The sequence below is a fragment of the Chelonia mydas genome, chromosome 10 (genome assembly GCF_015237465.2).
Source record: "Chelonia mydas isolate rCheMyd1 chromosome 10, rCheMyd1.pri.v2, whole genome shotgun sequence".
Classification (NCBI taxonomy): Eukaryota; Metazoa; Chordata; order Testudines; family Cheloniidae; genus Chelonia; species Chelonia mydas.
This window is the reverse complement of record NC_051250.2, coordinates 29,270,124-29,292,224: the sequence shown is the minus strand read 5'-3', so window position 1 is coordinate 29,292,224 and position 22,101 is coordinate 29,270,124. Positions and strand designations below refer to the sequence as shown.

The following is a 22,101-nucleotide window of genomic DNA, read 5'->3' as shown; positions in this document are numbered from 1 at the left end:
GCTGGTCAGGGGACAGGGAGCAGGGGGAGTGGATGGGGCAGGGATCCGGGGGGGGGGGGCAGTCAGGAAGGAGAGGGGAGGTTGGATGGGGCAGGACGTCTGGGGGCGGTCAGGGGACAGAGAGCGGGGTGGGGTGGATGGGGCAGGGGTCGCTGGGGGGCCGTCAGGGGGAGAGAAGCAGGGGGGGTCGGATAGGGGACAGGAGGTGGGCCATGCCTGGCTGTTTGGGGAGGCACAGCCTCCCCTAACCGGCCCTCCACACAATTTCAGAAACCTGATGCAGCCCTCAGGCCAAAAAGTTTGCCCACCTCTGCTCTAAAGTAAACAGACCTTTTAATGGGGAATGTATCTGCAGGTAGACTATAAATAGGACAGAGACAAAGGGTTTACCTTGTGGCTCTGTCACCATTATTCACGTTATGAGATCAGGACTTCATTGTGCTAGGTGTTGTACATATACATACAGTAGGTACTCCTTGCCCTGAAGTGTTTGCAGTCTAAATAAACAAGACAGAGAAAAGGAAGAGTATTTATTATTACAGCTAGGTGAATTTCTTTGCACATTTCAGCATTGCCAAATCTGTTTTTTGCCAAAGTTTTGTGCAATCGTATCAGTTTTGCCAAATTCTGTTTTTGAAAAAAATTGTAAACACTAAATTAATAAATAAAACCCAACAATTTTTAATTTTGACATTTCCTAAATGAAAGTTTCAACTTTTTGGTTTGAAGTCTGTTTAATTTTTTGTTTTTGTTTTTTGTTTAAACAGAATAAACCATTTAAAAATTGAATTGTAAGAAGGTATTTAGATTGTCAAATATTTTGTTCAGTCTGAAAGCAGCTAATGAACCAAAAACTCCGTTATTCACCCAGCTCTAGATGTTATATATTTCATAGATAAGGAACTCATGCCCAGAGAGCCAACTTGCCCAAGATAATAAAGGAAACTTGAGGCAAATTGAACAACAAATGCTCTGAGTCAACATTAAATGCCTCAGTCACACCACCATCCTTCTAAGACACTCTCACAGCCTCTTTCTTATTTGTGAACTCATGAGATCTGGGTCAAGACACTGAGTGCTGGTTATTCATAATTTTTTTCAAAATCTTAACAAAGCCTTCTGCTTGCAGGAAATTTCTCTGGCAATACTTTTTTCAATAATGTTTGTTTGCTGTATACACCATTTTTATTTTGTTTCTGACCTTGTGTTATAGTCTTGTGAAGAAAAGTTACAGGCCAAATTTATCTCTGCTGTAACTCTGCTCATATCAATAGAGCTACACCAGCATTGAGTTCAGTTCTATAACTGTAATTGTGCCTTCCCTGCATCATATGGTGTGTAATGTTTTGGATCACCAAAAAGGAACTACAGACCCAGTTGCTTGTCTCATTCCAAGGTCAGCCAGGGCTCTACCTTGAGTCTCCATTAAAGTTTCAAGCTATCTTTCATAATTTCAGTTTCCACCATTGGCTAGATCCTCAGCTGATGTAAACGGGGGTAGTGCCATTGACATTGTTTTCAGCCACTGAAGATCAGGCCCGTGGGCTGAATAAGGCGTCTGTCAATCTGATGCTTGCTTTTCGGTCATTTGTTGTCATGCTCCATCCCGAAACGTTTGTGGTCTATAAATATCTTTGCCCCTCTCAAGACAGATTTTAACATTTCCAGAAGCTGTTCCCTGTACAGTAACTTGTGTGACTTATCTATCAATGAATCATTAGAGTAGCATAATATTGCTGCCTCTCCTGACGCCTGTCTACTGTAAATTAAGTATCCTTCCTTTCCTTTATCTACCAGGTTTGCAATGGTACAGTGGTTTCCATTCACTTTCTAAGCAGAACAAATACGGCACACTTACAATTGGTTCCATTTCATAGAGAACGTTAGACTGATTTATTCAAATCAATTCATGTTAGCAACCATAAAAGTGAGCATAAGAGCTTATAATTCTATTTCTTAGGAAAATACTTTCTGACAGTTTAGGGCATTAGCTGATTAAAGGTAAGCCATTACATGGTGCAAAGACCCATGGCAAAGACTCATGGCGAAAAAGGGGAAAGGGGCAGGAGACTTGAAATGTCTTTCCTCTTCCACACAACCCCCCATATGTCTTTTAAAATATTTATTTCTCCTTGGCTACTTTTTAAAGCATAAAATACCAGTAAAATAAGTGATACTAAGAATGAACAATGGGGCACTTAAAAGGATCAAGAGTATTTTTTTACCTGCAACACTAGATTTACTCCAAAGCTGATGCAAATAGTTATGCATTAACCTTTTCTATTGCCCTGGAATAGGATTTAAACACTAACCCTTACACCATCCTACATAATGGCAGGAGGAAACAAACCAGAACCTTGGCTCTAGCTCCTGTATTTTATTATTTTTTCATGTGGGTGAAAAATGCTTGATACCTCTTTCTCCGTATTTCTGCAGTAATGGAAAACCTTGTTTATCCAGAGCCCTAGGCATCCCAGATGCACGTTGTGCAGCAGCTTAGTCATTGATATCCAGCAGAACCAAACCCCCACCAAACACAAAGCCGCTCTCTTCTCTCTCCCCCTACACTTCCACATCTAACCCCTGAGGTCAGTTTCTCATTTGGTTATGACGCAGAAGGAATCTAGACTTTCTGCATGTAGCCAAAACTGGGGCTTTGATAGGAGTTTGACTGATGGCCACTATGGATGTGTTGCCCTTGAGGATAGACATCTGGAGGAGATGGCTTAGCTGAAAAAGGCAGGCAGTTTATCTGATAAAGTTCACAAGCTGGGCGTCCTTTGGGACTTCGCTGCTCCTTGGTGTCCAGATAGCAGCTGGAGCCATGGGTGCTGTATTTGTTTTTTCTTCACATGGTGAGAAGGTTGCAACCTTCTCTTCTGGATGTGAACATTTGGCCTAGTAATTCATGCCATTGTCCCCTCCAGGTGGAGTTACTCCAATGCATTTTGTTCAGGGCTGCTCCTGAAGACCACTCAAACTTCAGTTAGTTAAGCCACTTACTTAGCAATGTTTCATAGAAGTTACACCTTTGACCTGTAGACTATGCTGGCTTCTTCTTCATTTCTGGTTGAAATTCAACATACCGGTTTTACTTGATAAAGCCAATTTATTATGTTTAAGTTATGGTAGTGCCTATGGGGCCCCAACTGAGATCAGGCCCCCATTGTGCTAGCTGTTTAAAACAAATGTTATGAGTGAGGTGGTGGAGGATGGGGATTACCGGCAAGGGGAGGGAATAGCAGAGCATGGAGTACAGTAGGAGTTGGGCTGAGGTGAAGAGATTGGGGAGGGTTAGAACAAAGAGACAGCAATTAGAAGAAGAATGTTCATTGTTTGAATGTCCCTGCCACAGCTGCTTTTGTGTCTCCTCCCGCTGCTGAATCTCTGCCAATTCCCTCAGCTCGCTCTGCCCTGGAGTCTGCCTCTTCCCTTTTATGAGACTGGGGGAGAGGTGAGTCTGTCGGGTCATGATGATCTGGATGAGGGGCTCTCCCCTGAATGTGTCTAGGGGGAGGGGTAGTCTCATCTCCTGCCCCCCTTTTAGTGCGGTTGCAGCTACTACAGAGACAACCTTTCTGTTTTTGCTTTATGCCGGCGGTCCAGATTTGTTAGGATCCTCAAGCTTCGCTCTCCCTATTGGCAAGGCATTCTCAATAGTCCTTGACTCAGGAAATTGTTTCCTCTCAGTGGCTCAACGGAAGCTAAATTTGTTGATGTTCAAACTGCAAGACCCATCTAGTTCTACTGGGCTCTGTGTGATGGGGTGGATTGGAAGACTTGTGTCTCTGGAATGTCTAGAATGTGTGGGAGTTTTCTAGACTCTGATTTTGTATTATAGCAGTTGGTGGTCTCTGTGCTTGTGCCTAGAAGAGTAAAATGTAGTCAACAAATTAAGAAACAAAGTGTAAACAGTAATCCCTTTGACAAGACTTGCATGTGTTTCCAGGGGGCTGCCCAGGTTATTGCAATGCGTACAGTGCAGTGACATTAGGATTTGTTCTTGCTGTATTGAGAAGGGTGAGACAACTGGGAGGACTAGATAGCAAAAGGAATTTGCTTACTGAAGGCTCTATAGTGGTATTTGTTAAACTATTTGTTTTTGATTTGCCAGATACTTTTCTTACCTGCCTTTTGCTTTATGGTTGCTCGCGGATGCGTTAGTGGGGTTGGGAGATATGTAGAAGCTGTAAAATGGATTTTGGTGCAAAGGTTCAAGAGAACAGAACAAATCAGAGCCTCAGAAGTCTAAGCTCCTTCAGACATGTATCTCAGTAATACAAATAAGTTTATTTCATTGTATGGCAGCTGTTGCTGCCACAAGTTCTGAAGCGTGTTTCTAGCATGAAATCTAATGATGAATGAAATTTAAAGAACTGGGACTGCCAGTACCTTATTAGGACTCAGACACAGATGGCAGGATATGAGAGGGTGGAGGACATATGGCCAGGAGTACAGATCAGCAAAACGAATCAGAAAAGGCTTTATTGGGGTAAACTGCAGAGGATTCAGCAGTGATTCCACCCAAGATAACTTGAACCTTAATCCTGGGCAAAGTGATGATTTGTATGTGCTTACAGAGAGAACATGGTGCAGATGCACTCTCTTCTCCTGTGCTTCTGCATATGAAGGAGCCAGATGAACTATTGCATCTAGCTAACAGTAAGTAGAGTTTCAGTGAGCTGGCATGTCTCCTGGTCATTGTTGCTGCAACTTCTCTCAGCTGCATCTGATCCAAGACTTTCAGACCATGGCCAAGTGGAAGAAATTGTCACAGAGAAAGTCATCTCTCAGCATTTCTTTTTTTTTTTTTTACCCGGTGTTGCAGTTACCATGAAAAATGAAGTAATCAGGAAGCAGAGCATGAGGCAAGGGGGTGTGCCTGTGCTGCAGAAAAGAGGTCAGCCTTTGGTGCAAGTGGTAACTGCAGTTAAAATGCAGGAAAGGGGAAGAAAGGGAGGATTGCAAACATAAAATAAATCCCCGGGGATCTGTGATGACTCAGACTTCTACAGCCTTTGGGTACTTTAGCAGTGCTGTGTAATACTAAGTAAAGCTCCTGTAAGAGCCCTGCGTGGTAGGTGTCACACTCAATTTACAGGTAAGGAAACGGATGGAGGAATCCATCCTTTCCCTGTGCCTCTTTTGCACTGGTGATGCTAGGGAGAAAGGGCCATAAAGCAGGAATGAGCCAATCCCTTCACCCCCAAGGTATACCCTCGACCCCAGTGTGGGGTGTGTGTGTGGTGCAGGCTGAAGCAACCCCACACCTTGCTTACTGTGGGGCCTGCACTGCACTAGGAAATTAAGTTGCTATAACTATGTTGCTCAGGGGTGTGAAAAAGCCACATCCCTGAATGATGCAGTTAAACCAACCTACCACCATGTAGACAGTGCTACGTCCATGGGAGAATTCTGCCATCATCCTAGCTACTGCCTCTCAGGGAGGTGGGTTACCAGTGCCACGGGGAGACGTCCTCCTTGCAGCACTGCAGTGGCACAGCACCGCTGCATTGCTTTAAGTGTCGACAGGCCCCGTGTCGTCTGTAAATATTTTGTAAATATTTCCTTCTAAGGACTGAGGTCCACGTTCTATGCTGATTCTCCTGATGGAAGCAGCTCTGGCACTTTCCAAATTCCAGATTATTATCGGGGCCAAAACTGCCCCCCAGAGTGATTTAGAGCAGCCTCAGGGGCTGAAGCTCCAGAGTGCTATTCTCATGTCTGCCTCTGATGAGAACTTAACAACTTCGAGCCGTAATGGTTCAGTAAAGCTTTTGGTTGTCAGAGACCACCCAGGCTCTGTCTCTGAGATCTGCAGGAGGCATTTTGGCTGGCAAAAGCAACACCACATCCTCCCAGCCTCAAATACTCATTTTAGATATGTTAAATTAAAAGTTAACCTCTTTAAAGAAGCTTTATTGGTTTGTAAAATATTAATGGATGCCCTTCTAAGTCTCTGAGCAGATCGAGACGGTTGTAAATTAGTTCTTCTTTAGATTGTTATTGCTTTCATATGTAATGAAGATACCATATAGCACATGCTTTGAAATGAGCATACATTGTATATTTCCATGCCATCAGCCTGGCTTGTGCAACAGTGAAAATGAATTTCTACACTAATTGTCCTGAGCAGCTAGCACGTGTTGCAGATATCAGGCTTCTTAGCTGATCGTGTTAAATTATTGTCATGCTGCCTGGATTTGGGCACAGTGGGTGAAATTTACCTCTGCACAGAAACCCTTCAAAACCTGTGCTCCATTTAAGTTCCTAAATATGGGGTTTAAGTGCTGTACATAGCGCTGTGGAAATAAAAGATTTCTTTGGTTTGGTGACAATTCTGAAAAGCTGGGGGAAAATGTTTTGGGTCAAAGGAAATATTCAACTCAAAACAAAACACTGCGTTTCAACTTCAAGCATTTTTAGATATTTTTGATATTTTTAATGAAGTAAAGGAAACTTTTAAACGAGGTTGTTTTGAAAATGTTGAAATGAATGTTTAGGGATTTTTCCCTGAATTTTTTTTCTAAACAAACTATTTGAAATGGACACACATTCCCAACACATTTTGGTGTAGTTGAATCTGCATTTTTTTGCTTGGAGAGGGAGTGTTAGACAAAAAGCTTTGCCAACGTCTAGTGGTATAAGCCTGGTGCTGACCTGTGCAAGGGTGAATTTCACCCCTATAGCTCATGAGAACATGAGTCCATCTAGCCCAGTATCTTGGGCTTGCTGTATAGCCTATGATGCATGTGTTTAAACCCTTATGATTAACTTGTGTGATCTACAGGTGGGTCCAAACTCCTCCTTATTTTAGGAAAGTTTTAAATATGAACCTCATAGCTCAGCTCCCTGGCCAGAGCAATCCTAAGTGGACTCTGACAGGAGAACACTATCCAATACAAATTCTCAGTAACAGAAAGCACACAAATATCTTTGATTCTAATTACATACTTTTACTGATCTCTACCACTCCGAATACGGCTTCTCTAACCACATGCTTAACTTTTAAGCTTAAACATTAAGTACATGCTTATGTGCTTTTCTGAGTAAGGGGCTTTGGCCAGTAACAACATATCAATAGTTGGATTACAGTAGTGGATAGACTTTACAGTTATGCCATTGTAAATGCAAGCAGACTCAAAGGGCATAAAGGATAGGCAATAAAGTGTTATTTTATAAACTCTTATCCCATTTACGAGGCATGGTCAAGTTATCCAGGAGCTCAGCCCAGTAAAAAAGTAAGACTGGATCTACAATATGTGCATCTGTGCCAAAGACAGCTTCAAAGTAACCTCCGATCTGTATACACATGGAATTCTACTTAATAAATTCTTCCCTGCTGGTTTCTGAATTAATAAGTGAAGTTTTAAGTCCTAAGGGAACCATAATTAATAGTCGTGAGCCATTAAAACAACAAATACTTGTTCCTTTACTTTCTTGTTGAAGGCTTTTGGTTGCAGAAATAAAAGCAAGACCACCCCTTTCCCAGCAAGCTCGCAGTCTGGCAGCAGCAGTTGCCGATTCTTTGGCCATTTCAAATTCTCTCCCAAGATGAGGGAGAGCCTTGTAATTGTGTTTTGGGTGTTTCTTTCACAATGGTTTCTTGGACTCTTTCTGAAACTATCCTCCCTTGGACTTTTTTAATAATAAAAATTTAAAAATGACAGCTGAGGAAGATATTCTGTTCTCCAACACATCGGAGTAAATCTGGAGTAACTCTACTGTATTACTGAGTTTATACTAGTGTAACAGAATTTTTGGCCTGTGACCTTTTAATATAAAATCCACTTTACAGATAAGAATTTGTATTTCCTCTAAAAGCAGAGGCTGAGATTATTGTAGTGAGATGGGCATTAGACATCTGAATCCTGTAGGAGGCTTTGATTCCCAATTCCCATTAACATTAAAGCCCTTGGGTTGCTTTGAAACTCTCAGCCAGAAGGTCAATGGACTGCTCCTGTAGTCTTAGCTAATCATTGTCCAGATTTAATGGACACTTTGATAAACTTACTCAAAGGAAGCTGCTAATGGAACATTGTCCAACGTGGAGACAGGACATACAGCAGATAGCATTTTCTTAATGTGGCCAGAAAACTGAAAAGCCTGCAGCTGTTTTTATAATAATTCATCCCACTATTCAATTTGCTACCATATTCAGTACCCAGACGAGTAATTTTTTTAGACACATTGATGATATTAAGGCAAACCACCCCACAATTGGTTTGAAACACTAATACGTCACTGGAAAATAAAACAGGAACAATCTGTTGACGCAGGCCAGCAGGATTTGAAAGCGGGATTTCTTGTTAGCCAGTTGAACCTGTGGCACAGGTAAGGGCAGTGAATTCCCAGCATGGTAATGGCATGGCAGCAGGAATATTAAAGGGCTGAAAGCTCAGAGAAATGCATGCTACTAGGGATGGGCAAACTTGTTTGGCTTAGATTCAAATCCATTGGAAAATGGCAGATTGAAAAGGTTGATTCCAGGTACAACAGTGTTGGACTCGCATCATTCTTAGGAGAGACGGAAAAGAAACCGAGGACAACGAACATAGAAGTACAGGTTCTGATTGTTCCATCATAGCTTTGGCCGTGGGTAGTGGAGGCTCTTCTCTGCCTACTATGTAGCACAAGCTTCCCTTTAGCAAGGAAAACATGTTCCTGTGTTACTTGGGTGGTGGTTTGTAAGTGAGTCATCTTGGGGGTTAAAATGTCCTTTGTGAACAGAGTAGTTTTCCAAAACCAGTTCAAGTCCAAGAGGTTCCACAAGCTGTGAACCCCATGAGGATTTCCTATCCCTACTACTTCGTGGACTAGAAAGGAGAGAGAATGCTCTCTGAACCTTTGCCTGACTTTAACTCACTATGAAGCAAAATAAAGGCTGCTATCAGCTAGAGACTCAGGCATGTCTTGTAAAATGTTCCTGAAAGTGGGACATTGGGCTGTCACCAATCAGTCATGGCAGGAGCTGAAATGCAGATTGATAGGCCATTCTGTGTAGTACATAGCAGCTAGCAAACTTCAAGAGTCTCTCTCACTGCATCACTGGCCAAATGTGCCTGAGGGGTGAAAACCTTGGGGTGTTTCTGATTTTTTTTCCCGATTGGCAATGCGTGTACTACCAAGTAAGTGACCGCGTGTTTTAATTGCAGAATGTAAGAGCTAATCTTTTCATCGGGGGCTGTCTGAAGTGACCATATATCTGCTGACTTCTGGCTGAAGTCCTGCCATGTTCTGTTAGCTATTGAATGGGAGTGTCAATGAGTGTGATCAGTTCTAAAGGATATAAGAATGGATGACATATATTAGCTGTGTTTCCCCTAGGGCCATGATAACAGAGGAGTGTTCCTTACATGGGTTTCCTTTAAGCATAAACCCAGGCCATGGGTGCAGACAGCCATGAAGGCAGATACAATGATGTGATGTTGCTAGAAATGGGGAACAGGATCCCTGGAGCCCATTCATGGAGGTGCACATATTTTGGTGCCCTGTAATGCCCAGATGTCTTGTGCATCACCCGAAGGCCTGGGGCAGGACTGATGGGGCTGTATCTACCTAGATACACTGGCCATTCTGTTCCAGAGGTTGGATGCCAGATACATAGGGCCTAATCTTCAGAAGTGCTAAGGCCCAAAAGATCCTATTGAGTTGATCTGGTGGGGTGGATGCTCGGCACTTCTGAAAACCAGGCCCGTGGATTCCGATACAAGTACTATAAAAGTCACTTGCTGAAACAGATGATTTCTATAGCACTGCTCCAAACATAGTACCCGATAAGATCATGGGGAAACCTGAACACGAGATCTTCCAAGTTGCTTGAGAGGCTGATCTGTATATACGGAAACCACACTGCTGTTTTTCGACTCTGATTTGCCCAGCCTCTCCATCCCCAAGGGAAACCTGTGGGGAAACCTCTGCCTTCAAGTTTCCCCACTGAGATGCATCAAGATAAACCCTTCAGTCAAAGTAATTTTATCAGAACCGTTTGAATGTGAGCTCCCCTCCTTGCTAGTCCATAGCAAATGCTGTTCCCAGAGCTGTGCAGGCTGCTGCTAGCACGGCTGATGCTGACGCTGCTATGGGGACTAATGGCACCAACAGGCAAATGAAATGGCTTCTGCGCCATTAAAAACGCAGGAAAGACTAAATAAAGAAGAGGGCAAAGCAGGCAGGAGCAAAATGTTGCTTTCAAATGAACAATGTCAAAACAATGCACAGAGAAGAACAGCACCACTGTTGACAGTCTAGGATGAACAGACATAGCTGGTCATTTTAATATCTCAGCCAGGTTCACCGTTAGCTCAAGATACTAGAGAGGACCAGTCCAGGCTTAATTCTTGTGCCAACCAAGGTAAGGCCATGCATATATATAATTATTATTCCATATTATCTGTAATTACTTTAGGTTAACTGGCAGCCTGTGCATTTTCGCACATGGATATTTTAGGTCCTAGCTCACGTGATTTCACATGACACCCCATGCTCAAAATTCGGATAAATGCCAACTGAATCAAGCTAAAGGATGGGAATGAAGACCACACCAGGAAGCAGGGCGCTTCCCAATGCCGCAGTACTTCAGGCGTATGAATAATGGGAGTGTTTGTTATTTCAGACCCCGCTAGTCCAAAGGTTGGAAGTTGTCATATAAACAAGCTAGTAATAGAGATGTTCCTGCCACATTCGCTCTAAGCAATAAACAATACAATCAGTGTCTCCAATGTTTGTCAGTGAACATAAAACTCTCTAACAAGGAATAATGAAATATTTACAAGCTTTTTAGAAGTGATTAGGACAATGTGATGCAGAGTTTAATGTGGAAGCTAATATAAGTAAGCTGAGTATATAAAATTAATTTTTCATTTTTGTTAATTCATTTTCAATCCTATCTCTCGACAATCTGTCCTCTGTTTAGCAATAAGAGATGCCAAGCTACCTGATTTAATTTAAATGTAAGGGTTGATTTTTTTTTTTCCATTCGCTGGACCAATCTCAGGTGTAGCTCCACTGACTTTATGGCATTACTCCTGTTTTACTTGGATATAAATGCTTAATACACTGCCTGTCTTCTGGTAACACAGGCACTTTGCATAACATTGAACCCGGGCTACAGATCCTCTGTTCTTCACTGGAGGGGTTTGACATTCAGCAGTTTTGTATCACACTGCGTCATGAGCATTAGTAGGCATTTGGGAACTGTTTTGAGTAGGGCTGGGGGAAATGTTTCAATTGACAGTGTAGTGAAAATGGCACCAAAACGTGACACCAAAATGTGCATTTTTACAAAATGGTGGGGATTTGTGTTTTGGGGTTTTGTTAGTTTGTTTTCCCTTAGCAGTATTACTGTGTGTAATAGCTGCCACCTTTGCAGAAGTGGAGGGCATGGTAGCTGAAGTGTTGTGTGAAGTGGCAGATGTTTTTGTTAACTACTGAGGCAAAACTAGTGTGCAGTGCATGACAGCATTGAAAGTATAGTTGCTCTGATACTAAGGAAAAGTTTTAAATCAGTGTCTTTGCATGAAGAAAACCAAGGAGAAAGTGGATCTAAAAGTGAAATGTCCAAGACTGGCACTTGATGATACACTGCAAAATAATTTGCATATTCTTAATGTAATAAGTAAATGTAAAACCAGAATAAATCTTGTACAAAGCACCCAAGATCAACTGTGGAGCTGATAAATGAGGTTTCTTATGGTTATATAGAGCAATAAGGATATTAGAATAATTTATAGGTGCCAGGCATAGGGATCAACAATAATTACAAATAAATCTACAGCTGACAGGCTACAAGCAAAAGCACTTATTGTTTGTTATGGTGCTGATGAATTGTCAAGAGAAGTCTGAATGGGATAGAATGGATGGAATGCTGTTGTTTTTAATGATGAGATATGAATCCCAATTACGGCATTCAGTGAAGGTTCAGTTCTGAATACAGTAGTGATTGCTCTGGATGACTCACTAAAAATATCTGCCAAGTGACTGGAGAAAGAGGTTAATAGGCCAGTTTGCAAAAAAGAACCAGGAAGGGGTTAACTATTGTTCTTGAAACCGGGATATCTATCCTAATGAGGTGTGTTTGTTTATATAATTTGATACTTACTGCTGTTGCTTTGGTGGCATGTCAGTCACTGAAGACTTCTCTTACAGTCTGTGGTTCACTGTTGTTCTAGTATTTGAATTATTCATTGTGTGCAACTTGATTTGCATGCAGGTGAGGTGAGGATGGGAAGAAATGGTGAGCATAATGTTGAAAGCCAGGAGAATCGCCAATAACCATTTTGTAGTTGAGGTGGAATTCTCTTACAGATTCAGCAGGTCTGATATAGATTCTCTGTGAAGGAATATGGGGAGCAGAGCCTGGGAAGGCTGTGGGGAGCCCTGGGCCCTCCACCTGCCCTGGATGCCATGCCCCAGGGCTAGGGACATGGGGTAGGGGGCCAGAGCAGGTAGAGGGTCGGGGGCTCCCCACAGCAGCCCAGGATCTGTGGGTAGCTCTTACCATGGTCCGGCTCTGGCTTCTGGTCTGGTCAGGGGATGGGATCCCAGGGGCTAAGAGGAGGACCAGGAGGTAGGGCCACAGTTCTGGAACCACTGTCCCCCTTCTACACAGGTTCCCGTGCACCTGCAGGGGCCACCAAATTGGCCCCCATGGGCTTGTGCGTTAACCTGCCACTGTGCACTACGGGTTTACAACTATGCTGGCATATTTATGCTGCTATAGTCCCGAGAATGTAGACATGGCCTAAATCGCTCCTTGCAATACCATCTTCATGGGCAGTGCTTTTGGCAGGGACATCAGTACAAATAACTCCATACTTCTGTAAAGAAGGTTGTTTTACATTATCTGGCCATACACCTTATTCTGTGGATCCCTTTGCAGTTAGAGACCCCTGAGGCTGCTCCAACTGGTTCACTCTAGGTCTTGATTAAAAGTAAATTTGAAATATTATCCTGTCAGTCTTTTGGTACCTTTCAGTTTGTTCTTTCTGACTGCCTTAGTACAGTGCCTTTGAATACTTGATGTGAAAATAAAGTGGGTAAGGTAATATCTTTTATCGGACCAACCCGATGGTGAGAGAGAGAAGCTTTCGAGCTACACAGAGCTCTTCAGAACCCTAACAGAAGTTTGTCTAATAAAAGATATTACCTCACCCACCTTCTCTCTCTAATATCTTGGGACTAGCACAGCGACAGCAACACTGCAAACAACAACAATGTGAAGATTATGCATTGTACTGCACTGTACTATAAAACTCAAAAACAGATGCTGACTAGTATGAGATCAGACAAAACTATATATAACTTCTGGGGCTATGTAGCTATCCTATTGGTTGTTGATATTCTTGCAATTTTTAGTCATGGTTCGAAGTCTAAATATCTTGGAAATTAGTCACACAGTGTTTCCCAAGCTTTCAAAGCATTGTGTCTCTTGGTTCACTTGGTTAATGTATTTGAAGTGGGTGCTAATATTGAGCAAACTGTGCTTATTGCATTATTTGACTTGTACTCGGTCTTGCAAATAGAGCTGAAGGGCAGCATGGAACTTGGAATCTGAAAATGCTCATTTAGTAGCAAGTGCTTTCTTTTAAAATATGAGGTCAAATACTGAAACTTAAGGAAAAAAGTGTTCGAATATTGCTAAAAGCCCTGGCTATTAAACTAACTATGCAGCTGAGGTAGAAGGTGACCCAGTAAAGTTAGACTGACAGTAACAGTTATGCCAGGAGCACAGCTAGCTAGAATAAAAGGGACAAATAAATGTTGCTGTTGCAATGTCTCCTATTCCAGACTGGTCATTTTATTCACCCCCTGCCAGTAGTAATGACTTCAGTAATGACTATTTAGGCCCTGATCCTGGCATGGTCTCCGTGCAAGACCACTGCCGTGGTATAAAACTTAACCCTGGACTGAGTGAATTGAAGTGGTGCCTAGGGACCCTGCGTGAGACCAGGATCCCATAGTGTTAGGTGCTATACCGATTTAAGGTACATAACAAGAGACAACTCCATCCCTGAAGATCTTACAATCTAAATAGACAACAGAAAGGGTTATGGAAAGAAATAGAACATACAGAACTGGTAAAAAAAAAAAATGAAATTCCTGTTTGCAAAGAATTTCAAAATTTGTTTCAAATGGGCACAAAACAAAAATTTCTGAAATATTCTGTGAAATGGAATTTTTGAAAAAAAAATCTGTTTGGGAGAATTGAAACAAAAATGTAAGGAGCAGGCCAGTTGGGGAGCTGGACAGCTGGCTGGGCTGGCGGGTATGTTGTCAGGAAAGCCCGCAACCTGCCTGTCTGGTTTCTGTCCAAAGTTCTGATGGAACTGATGCATTCCCATAAAATGTTTTAATTCTGTTGAATTGGCATTTTCCAATGGAAAATTGTATGTCAGAAAACTTCTGACCAGCCCAAATTACAAACAATCAAGGTGAGCAATGGGAGGGTCTGAAAATAGTGTGTTATTTCAAAATTATTTCTCTCTTAGCATATTGGGTGAGGTTTGGTTTTGAGGGGCTAAGCTAACCAGAAAAATGAAGAAAGGGAGCAAGGACATGGAGGCAGGGGCCGGAGTGTTAAGGGAAGGCAGAAGGTGCATTGTTAAGGCAAAGGGAGCTTAGATTTAATGATGAAAATACTTTTATGTGAACACCACATAACACAATGCTGAGAACCTGCTACAAGAGAACCCTACCTTTCAAAATGGAGGATGACCTGAGATCTGCAGAACAACTGCAGTTGCTCCATGCAGGAGGGGAGCATAGAGAGCAGGTGGAGTGAGGCTGGAGGGGAAAGGGTTGGGAGGCGTTGGAGCAAACCGCCAATCAGAAGAAGGAAAAGAATTTTCCAAGTCAGATGGGTAGAAAGCAATTGGACACTGATGTCATCCTTGGCCAAAGATCCTTGCTCATACTGGCTGAGCTTCTGAAGGGCCTGTTCCAGCAGTTTCTTCTTCCCTGAGCTCACGTGGCTGGCGCCTGGTGTCTCCAGAACAGAAGTCTCCTTTACGTGGTTCTGTGTTAAGGGGTTGCTGGGAAAAGGGGAAGGAGGAATAACCCTGGTTAGTTGACAGCTCCCTCCTTCCCCCATGGAGAAGCTGCACCTGCTATAAATGCTTGTCTCTGCTCCTGCTGGCAGACTCTCTGTTCCTCCTAATTTTATTGAAGAGAAACAGAATTCTCTATGCTGCAGGTTATTTTTTTCATCTCATTAGTCAGGAAGGGTGCACAATACAAAAGGTAAAGGAATGCAGGGAAGGTAGGGTAGTGTAGGTTGTGAAGTACAATGTGTATTAGGTGGTGGTCATTCTAGAAGTTGAGCAATTAAAAAAAAATCAGTTCATCCCATATGGCCTATCTCCATCTCTAAGCATTTTACCAATTGACACACTCGGAGGCAGACAGGTTGTACTATATTTTACAGTTGGGAAACTGTATCCATTTATTTTGGATGCCTCCATTTTTGGATGCTCAACTTCACACAACTTGGGCCTGACTTTCAGAGGTGCTAAGTACCTGCAACTCCACTTGACTTCAACTAGGGCTGTGAGTGCTCAGCACCTCCGAAGTGAGACCTGAGGTGTCTCGAATTGCAGACATGGATATTGACTCGGTACCTAAATATGTACTTAGCAACTGAACTTAGGCCCCCACTTCTAAAAATCATGGCCTCCAGCTCCTAACCTTCTGTGCAGAACATCTCCAGATGTTTGTGGAAAGCCCCAGGGGGAATTAATTCTCCTTCTGCAGGATATAAGCAACTCCCACTAAGTCTATGGGAGCTAGCGCAGAGAGAACAGAGGGCTGCAGATGGCCTTTTTATTACTCTGGATTGTGTTGCCTCTGCTACTTTGACTATCAGAAGACCAGGAGAAGGAGGCACATGTTATGGCTATTGCAAGTTAATGAGGAAGGGACAGAACAGTTCCAAACAGGGCAATGCTCAAATGTGGGACATGAACTTCTGAAATGCTCAGCAAACTTGCAAAGTAAAGGACATGGGGGAAGAATCCTGAAGGGAGGTGGGTTGAAATGAACTTTGCTTGGTATTAAACATTCTACAGTTATTTTTCATGGTTAATCATGCTCCGTTTCAATATTAGTATTTTAAAACAGTGCATTCCTCTGAGACGGAGGTAAAGTTGCATCTAAACGGAGGTGCAGCAGACTACAGCTCAATGTGCTGTGCTTTAAGGAAAGTTAATTTCTTTGGAGCAGGGCAAGCATAAGTACAAGGATTTTGGCAAAGTGAGCAGCAGGAGAAATGTGCATGCAACCAACCTAGGGAAGGTTATTGCTTTTTATTAGGGAGATGGAGGAATAGAGAAGCTTGTGTGCAGTATGCTGTTGAAATTGATATTCTGTGGGAATAGTGCTGGCCAGTAACCAGCAGAGGGCGGTAGAGAAATAGAAGTGGTGTGTGTAAATCCTATAAAGGCTTTTGAAACCCTAGTTAAATGTTGAAAAGAAGAGCGAGAGCACATCACCGAGCTCTCAGAAGCCACAGCTCCTCCAGAGAGGCAGCTTCAGCAGGCCAAATAAAAAAGTGCTCAGCATTTTAAAAAATGTCTAATCCGTCTGGCAGCCCAGAGGATGTGGTGAAGCAGCGAGGCAGAGATGGCAAGATGAGAAGGGAGGACCTGGATGATTCCCAACCCGAGGGGAAGAGGTTGAAGCTGGGGAATGAAGGAAGAAACAGTGGGAAGGACGGAGCAGTAGCAGAAGAAATCATGCCATGTTTGGGGAGAGAAGATCCTGCGCCCCAAGCAGGTGGTGAAGGCAAAAGTGTAAGTGAGGTTGTTTTCCTGGCTCTGAGCTGGAAAGGGGCTGGGGGAGTTGTGAGGCTGCCTTAGCCAACTTCAGGGTGACAGATAATTTCAACTGGGTATCAAGTAGTGTAGGTGGAACCTGATGGAGCGTCCCATCTCCCTGACAGTGGAAGACAGTAACTATTTAATTTAATATCTTGGCTAGATTCCTTTAGGTGCCAGAGTTTGTACTTTACTCTCGATTTAGCATATTTGACAGATTATTTTTGTAAAGGATATTCTCTGCTAACACCTGCTGTCAGCTTCTTATTACCCCTTAGGGCTGGGGAAGGGAGGGTCTTTGGATTGACTTGAGCATCTCAAGTTATCAGTCCAGGCACTTACGTTACCTGTAGTCATTTTGGGGAATGTTGTTTTACAGCTGGGGGTGGGAAAGGAACCTCCAGGGGCATAGGGTAGTTTAAGTGACAGTACCACATTGAGAATTCGTCAGGGTAAAAAAATTCATGTTGAGGCTTTGCACAAAAACTGCAGTTAGAAAATCCCATCTTGTTAGATCTGCCCATTATCAGATCTTTATATGAATCTAAGTTTTTCAGTGTTGTCCTACTGGCTATTTAGTTCAGCTGCTGTGCTTGACAGCAGGTGTTTGAGACATAGCAGAAAGTGTATGCATAAAAGGACAGATGGCTTCCCAACCAGCTTAGGCTTTTCCTCCTGTGATCAAGTCAGGGAAAGGTTTTTCGGAGGGAGGGGAAGGGTTGCATACATTGTACCTGCTTCCCTTGTGAAGGTGTTTCCTATTTGAGTCACTGTCACAATTGGGAGTCCAGGGCTGCTAGAGTTGGCTTGATGGAAGTTTGTTGTGTTGTTTTCATTTGAAGTGTTCTCTCCCTACTAGTGTGTTCCTTTCTGGCATTGCCTTCCTGAATTAAGGTGCTCTTCCCCATCAAAAAAGGAATCAGTTGACTGCTCTACACTTCAGTGTGATTTACAATCTCACTAATTTTGAAGGCAGAGTAGTTGGCCTGATTGATCCTGGTGGAGGTCTATTTCTCGAAATGCAAGAGTTTATCATATACAACTGGTTTTCAAAATCTAGCTACATGTGCATAATATCAGATTATACAGGTGAGATTTTCCTTATTTTATCAGGTTGTGCAACTGCACTTATGATGCATCATGGTATAAGATTGTGTACTGTAATTACAGAGCATCATAAAAGCATTGTATGCTTAATGTGTTGCCAAACTGTGTATTTCTGTAGTCATTTTGGTAACTAACTGAAGATGTGTAACATACTGAGATCAGTAAATTATCCAAACTAGACAAAATCCGTGATACTCTTGGAGAAACAGACAAAAAACATGGGAGGGTTATTATGAGCACATCATATTATAGGATAACATTAGCTGAAACCTCACTAGAGTACAGTCCCTTCTGATATGTATTTCTTGCTAACGCTACCTGTTTGCTTAGAAAATTAACACAGAAAAAATTTTCTTTAAAGGTCCTCTCTTTCCCTTTTTATGGCTGAACATAAACAACCAAAATAAAATGAGAAGCTTACTTTTCCCTTGAGTTTGAGTATCTTCTTTTCCTTTCTGATAATTTAAAGAGGAAACTGAGCTTGGTGCTGAGCTACAGGTGAAATTAATTTAATTTAGGTAATGAGCTTACTCAAATAAACAATCTTTTTGAGCCTTTAAACAACCAGGGATAAATGTATGTGTGCTTTTAAACTGAAGTTGATTGAGACTTTATCTTCATGTTTAGGTAGCACTGGATTCTAATCCTACACAGGATTCTCTCATTTGTGCCGGCTTTCTTCTTGTATAATGTAGGACCCAGTCCTGAAGGCCCTTAATATTGCTGTGCTCAATGTTGCAACACCTAACTGATTTAGGAGCCTAAATCCATCGACTTACAATAGGATTTTGGCTTGTCTAAATTCCTCTTGAAAATATTGAAGCCCCTAAATCAGTTAGGTATTGCAATGCTGAGTGCAGCAATACTTAAATAAAATAAAAAAGCTGGGCTGTAATACCCAGCACCATGCTTACTACTACTGTGTATAGATCCATTGGGTAAAATTTTCAAAAGTGAGTTGTGCAGTGTTGTAGCCATCATTCTGTTGGTCCCAGGATATTAGAGAGACAAGGGTGGGTGAGGTCATATCTTATCTGGAATCGACTTCTGTTAACAGAAGTCAGTCTAATAAAATATGACTTCACCCACCTTGTTTCTCAAAAGTGACTTAGGAGCCTAAGACTTAATTAAGGTCAATGGGACTTTGGAGCCTATGTGACTAAATGACTGTTAAAAATGGGGCTTAGTCTCCTAAGTCACTTAGGGCTAGATTTGTAAAGGTAGAGAAGTGCCTGACTCTCACAAATCTGGCCCATAAGCATTTTTGTAAACTTAACCTGTTGCTATGAAAGTAAACACTATGCTTGCTCACAAGTATTGCTAGGATTGGGCTCATACACAGGAAGAAGTCTTGACTCCTATTTCCTGCTTTGTTATTCCTATAAGCTTCCCTTAGCCTCCTGGAAAAATGGTATGTAAATGAATAGCCTTCTGATGCATTTTGTATGAAGCATCCTACAGAATGTAATAGAACCTGTGTGTCTCTGCTCCAGGGCTGTATTCCACCCATCTTTTCAAGAAGGGTATGTTAAAAATACTAAAGAAACAAATTAGTGTGATGATTGGTGATTGCTCCACACCTGTTTCTTTTTCAAAGCCATTTCCTCACTAATTACATTTTGGGCCTGATTCAAAACCCACTGATATCTATGGGAGCCTTGCCATTGATTTCAATAGGCTTTGGATCAGGGCATCGTGCTTCATTTTGATTCAAAAAGTTCTACTACGTTTCTTTCTCCTGTCCATTTTATTTATAAGCAGGCTGCCGGGATTTGTGCCGTTAAAAGCAAATTGCACTGATGCAGCAGGGAACATGTTACACTCCCTTACCAACAGAACCTCCTTTTATTTTTATATTTTAACTTGTCCAACAATTACTGCAAGTGACTCTGATGTTCTTAGTTGTTTGTCATTTTTGCAGAGAACAAGCCATGGGAAAAGACGGACTCCATCTCCTTAGGACGTATTGGAATGACTTCAGTTCAGTGTTTAGAAGAAGCTTTAATAGGCTTAGCAATATGGGTAATCAATGCCTGCACTGGAAGAACATTCCCTAATAGTCCATAATGACTTCTATTTTAAAGAAGTACATTAAAAAAATTATAGTCTTTGACTCTTTATTGGACGGGTAGTAAAAAATCAGCACAATAAGGGTGCAATTTCTTTATACTTATTTCATTATTATTCGTCTGACTCAGCAGCCATTCTTTGGATTTAGAAGAAAAGATGAACTGGGTCATCAAATCTAGCTCATTGTTTCCCTTGGTACGAAATCCTGTATTATGGAAGACTGCAGAGACCATCTGTATTTTATGCTTGTGAAATGGTGGATAATGCTTGAGGTTATTTATTTGGCATTGTATGTTGAGCCACCGCTATTCAGAACTATGAGTTGGCTGCAGATGGGCAGTTTTGCTATTAGCTCTGTTGGATAAAGTTGTTATGTGTTTACCATTAAGATAAAGCCTACATTTGGCAGTGGGTACCACATGGTGATATCTGGAATTATTCTTTCCCCCCTCTTACTGGGAATAGGCATTATTTTGTGGTGGTAATTTTGGCTTGTTATCAGGATCCACTAGACTTTCTTTTTCTTCTGTTCTCATTTTATTTGCTTGTAATTTCTCCATAATGAACAAATTGAATAATCCCAACGGATTGTGACAAAAGTCTTTAAAGAGGCTTAATAGCATTGTACAAATCTGTTCAAAGGTCTTGGAGTAAATTCATCTCTACTGTAGTAGCATGGCCTGCAATGGAATTGCAGTAAGTGTAACATCCTGAAGTTATTTTGATTACACACATCATGCATGTTTTCCTGCAGGTTTGTCTCTACCTTGTCATTGTTGAATGGTTGCACGCAGAGTTAGGCAAGCCATACACAGTAAACAATCTATCAGATGAATGTAGCAGCCCTTTGTTCTGTTAGGGTGAAATTAATCACTGTGCAAAAAGTGAGCACAAAGACTGAGCAGCCCAAGGACCTGCGTGGGACTTAGGTGGGGTACTGCCTGGTGGATTTCTCCCTCATTGTGTTACCTGCAAGGAGATCTGTTTTGTATGAACTGATTTATTATTTGAAATCATCCATCTTTGATTAGTGACTAACTCTTCACCAAGATTATTGCTTAGACTATGTACCATATGCACCATGATGAGTCACCTACATTGCATTTCTGCTCCTTGACTGAATGACTTGCCAACTCAAGATGGCCAAGTGAATACTTCTGGTGGGAATACACATGCAAATGCATATTCACACAAGTATTTATAACACTTCTTCTCCTTGCAAACAAAAATTTGCTCCAGTTTGCAGAAAGTGGACCAAATGCGGCATTAATAAGTCAAAGCAAATTCATGGGTTTTAGTCCAACAAATACTTTACGTTACAATAAGTTATTGTAGTGTTCACGCAGCTACAACTGTGCCTCAGATACTTTCTCATTTACAGGGTCACAAGTGCAAGAGTGCAAATGAAAGCTCCCAAGTGCTGGAATTTCCACAACTTCTATATTTTTCCAGATATTGTCAGATACTTACCACATAGCTCTTTTTATCTTCCCATCCACCCTGCCCAAGACAGTGCTGAGGTGAATGATATGGCATGTTGGTGGGGGAGTGGTGCACATGTTTGCATATAGCATCCCTATCCAAACAGAATCCTTTCTGAGGAAAAATGTTCAACTTTTTCATTCGTGATTCACCTTTTTGCTGATGTCACCATTTCCAGATCCTGCCTAGATATGCCAAAAACACCAGCCAAAAGAGACTATTTTTCGGCATTTCTAGTCTGAGAGGGAATCTCAAGAAAGCCTGTTCCTCAATATTTTCAGCCTGGTTTTGCCAGAGGTTCAGATAGCTTGACCAAGAATCCCAACTTCCTGGTGGTTAGTTGAACTGAACCTTTTGAAGATTTCTGAATGGTAATGTTCTATCCTCTTTCTAAGGCATTTTGTTCCCCCGCTAAACACCTACTTTATAACCACGTAAACATAACAGTAAGTACACTCCTCACATCTTTCCCACAACACTTGGACCAGGCACCTGCAATCTGAACTTAAAACTGACTTGGAAACCCCCTTCTAAAACTACTTAGACAAAGTTATTCTAAACTTTCCAAAAACGAGAAGTGAGAGTACGGTGACTGACTCAGCTCTGAGCAAGGAAAGATACTAGGGATGGA

General features: G+C 42.0%; 1 protein-coding gene across 13 annotated transcripts in view; it reads left to right on the top strand.

Annotated features, from left to right (window-relative positions):
- Window positions 1-16,459: 16,459 nt before the first annotated feature.
- RBFOX1 (RNA binding fox-1 homolog 1) overlaps window positions 16,460-22,101 on the top strand; it is a 2,389,987-nt gene continuing 2,384,345 nt past the window's right edge. For 9 of the 13 annotated variants that reach the window (XM_043523265.1, XM_037911682.2, XM_037911689.2 and 6 more), the window contains exon 1: window positions 16,466-16,787. In XM_043523265.1, coding sequence (XP_043379200.1) covers window positions 16,566-16,787 — 222 coding nt within the window. In that variant the 5' untranslated portion in view covers window positions 16,466-16,565. Of the gene's footprint in view, window positions 16,788-22,101 lie in introns of all 13 variants that reach the window. The other 4 variants (XM_037911685.2, XM_037911680.2, XM_037911681.2 and 1 more) reach the window with 1 other exon arrangement.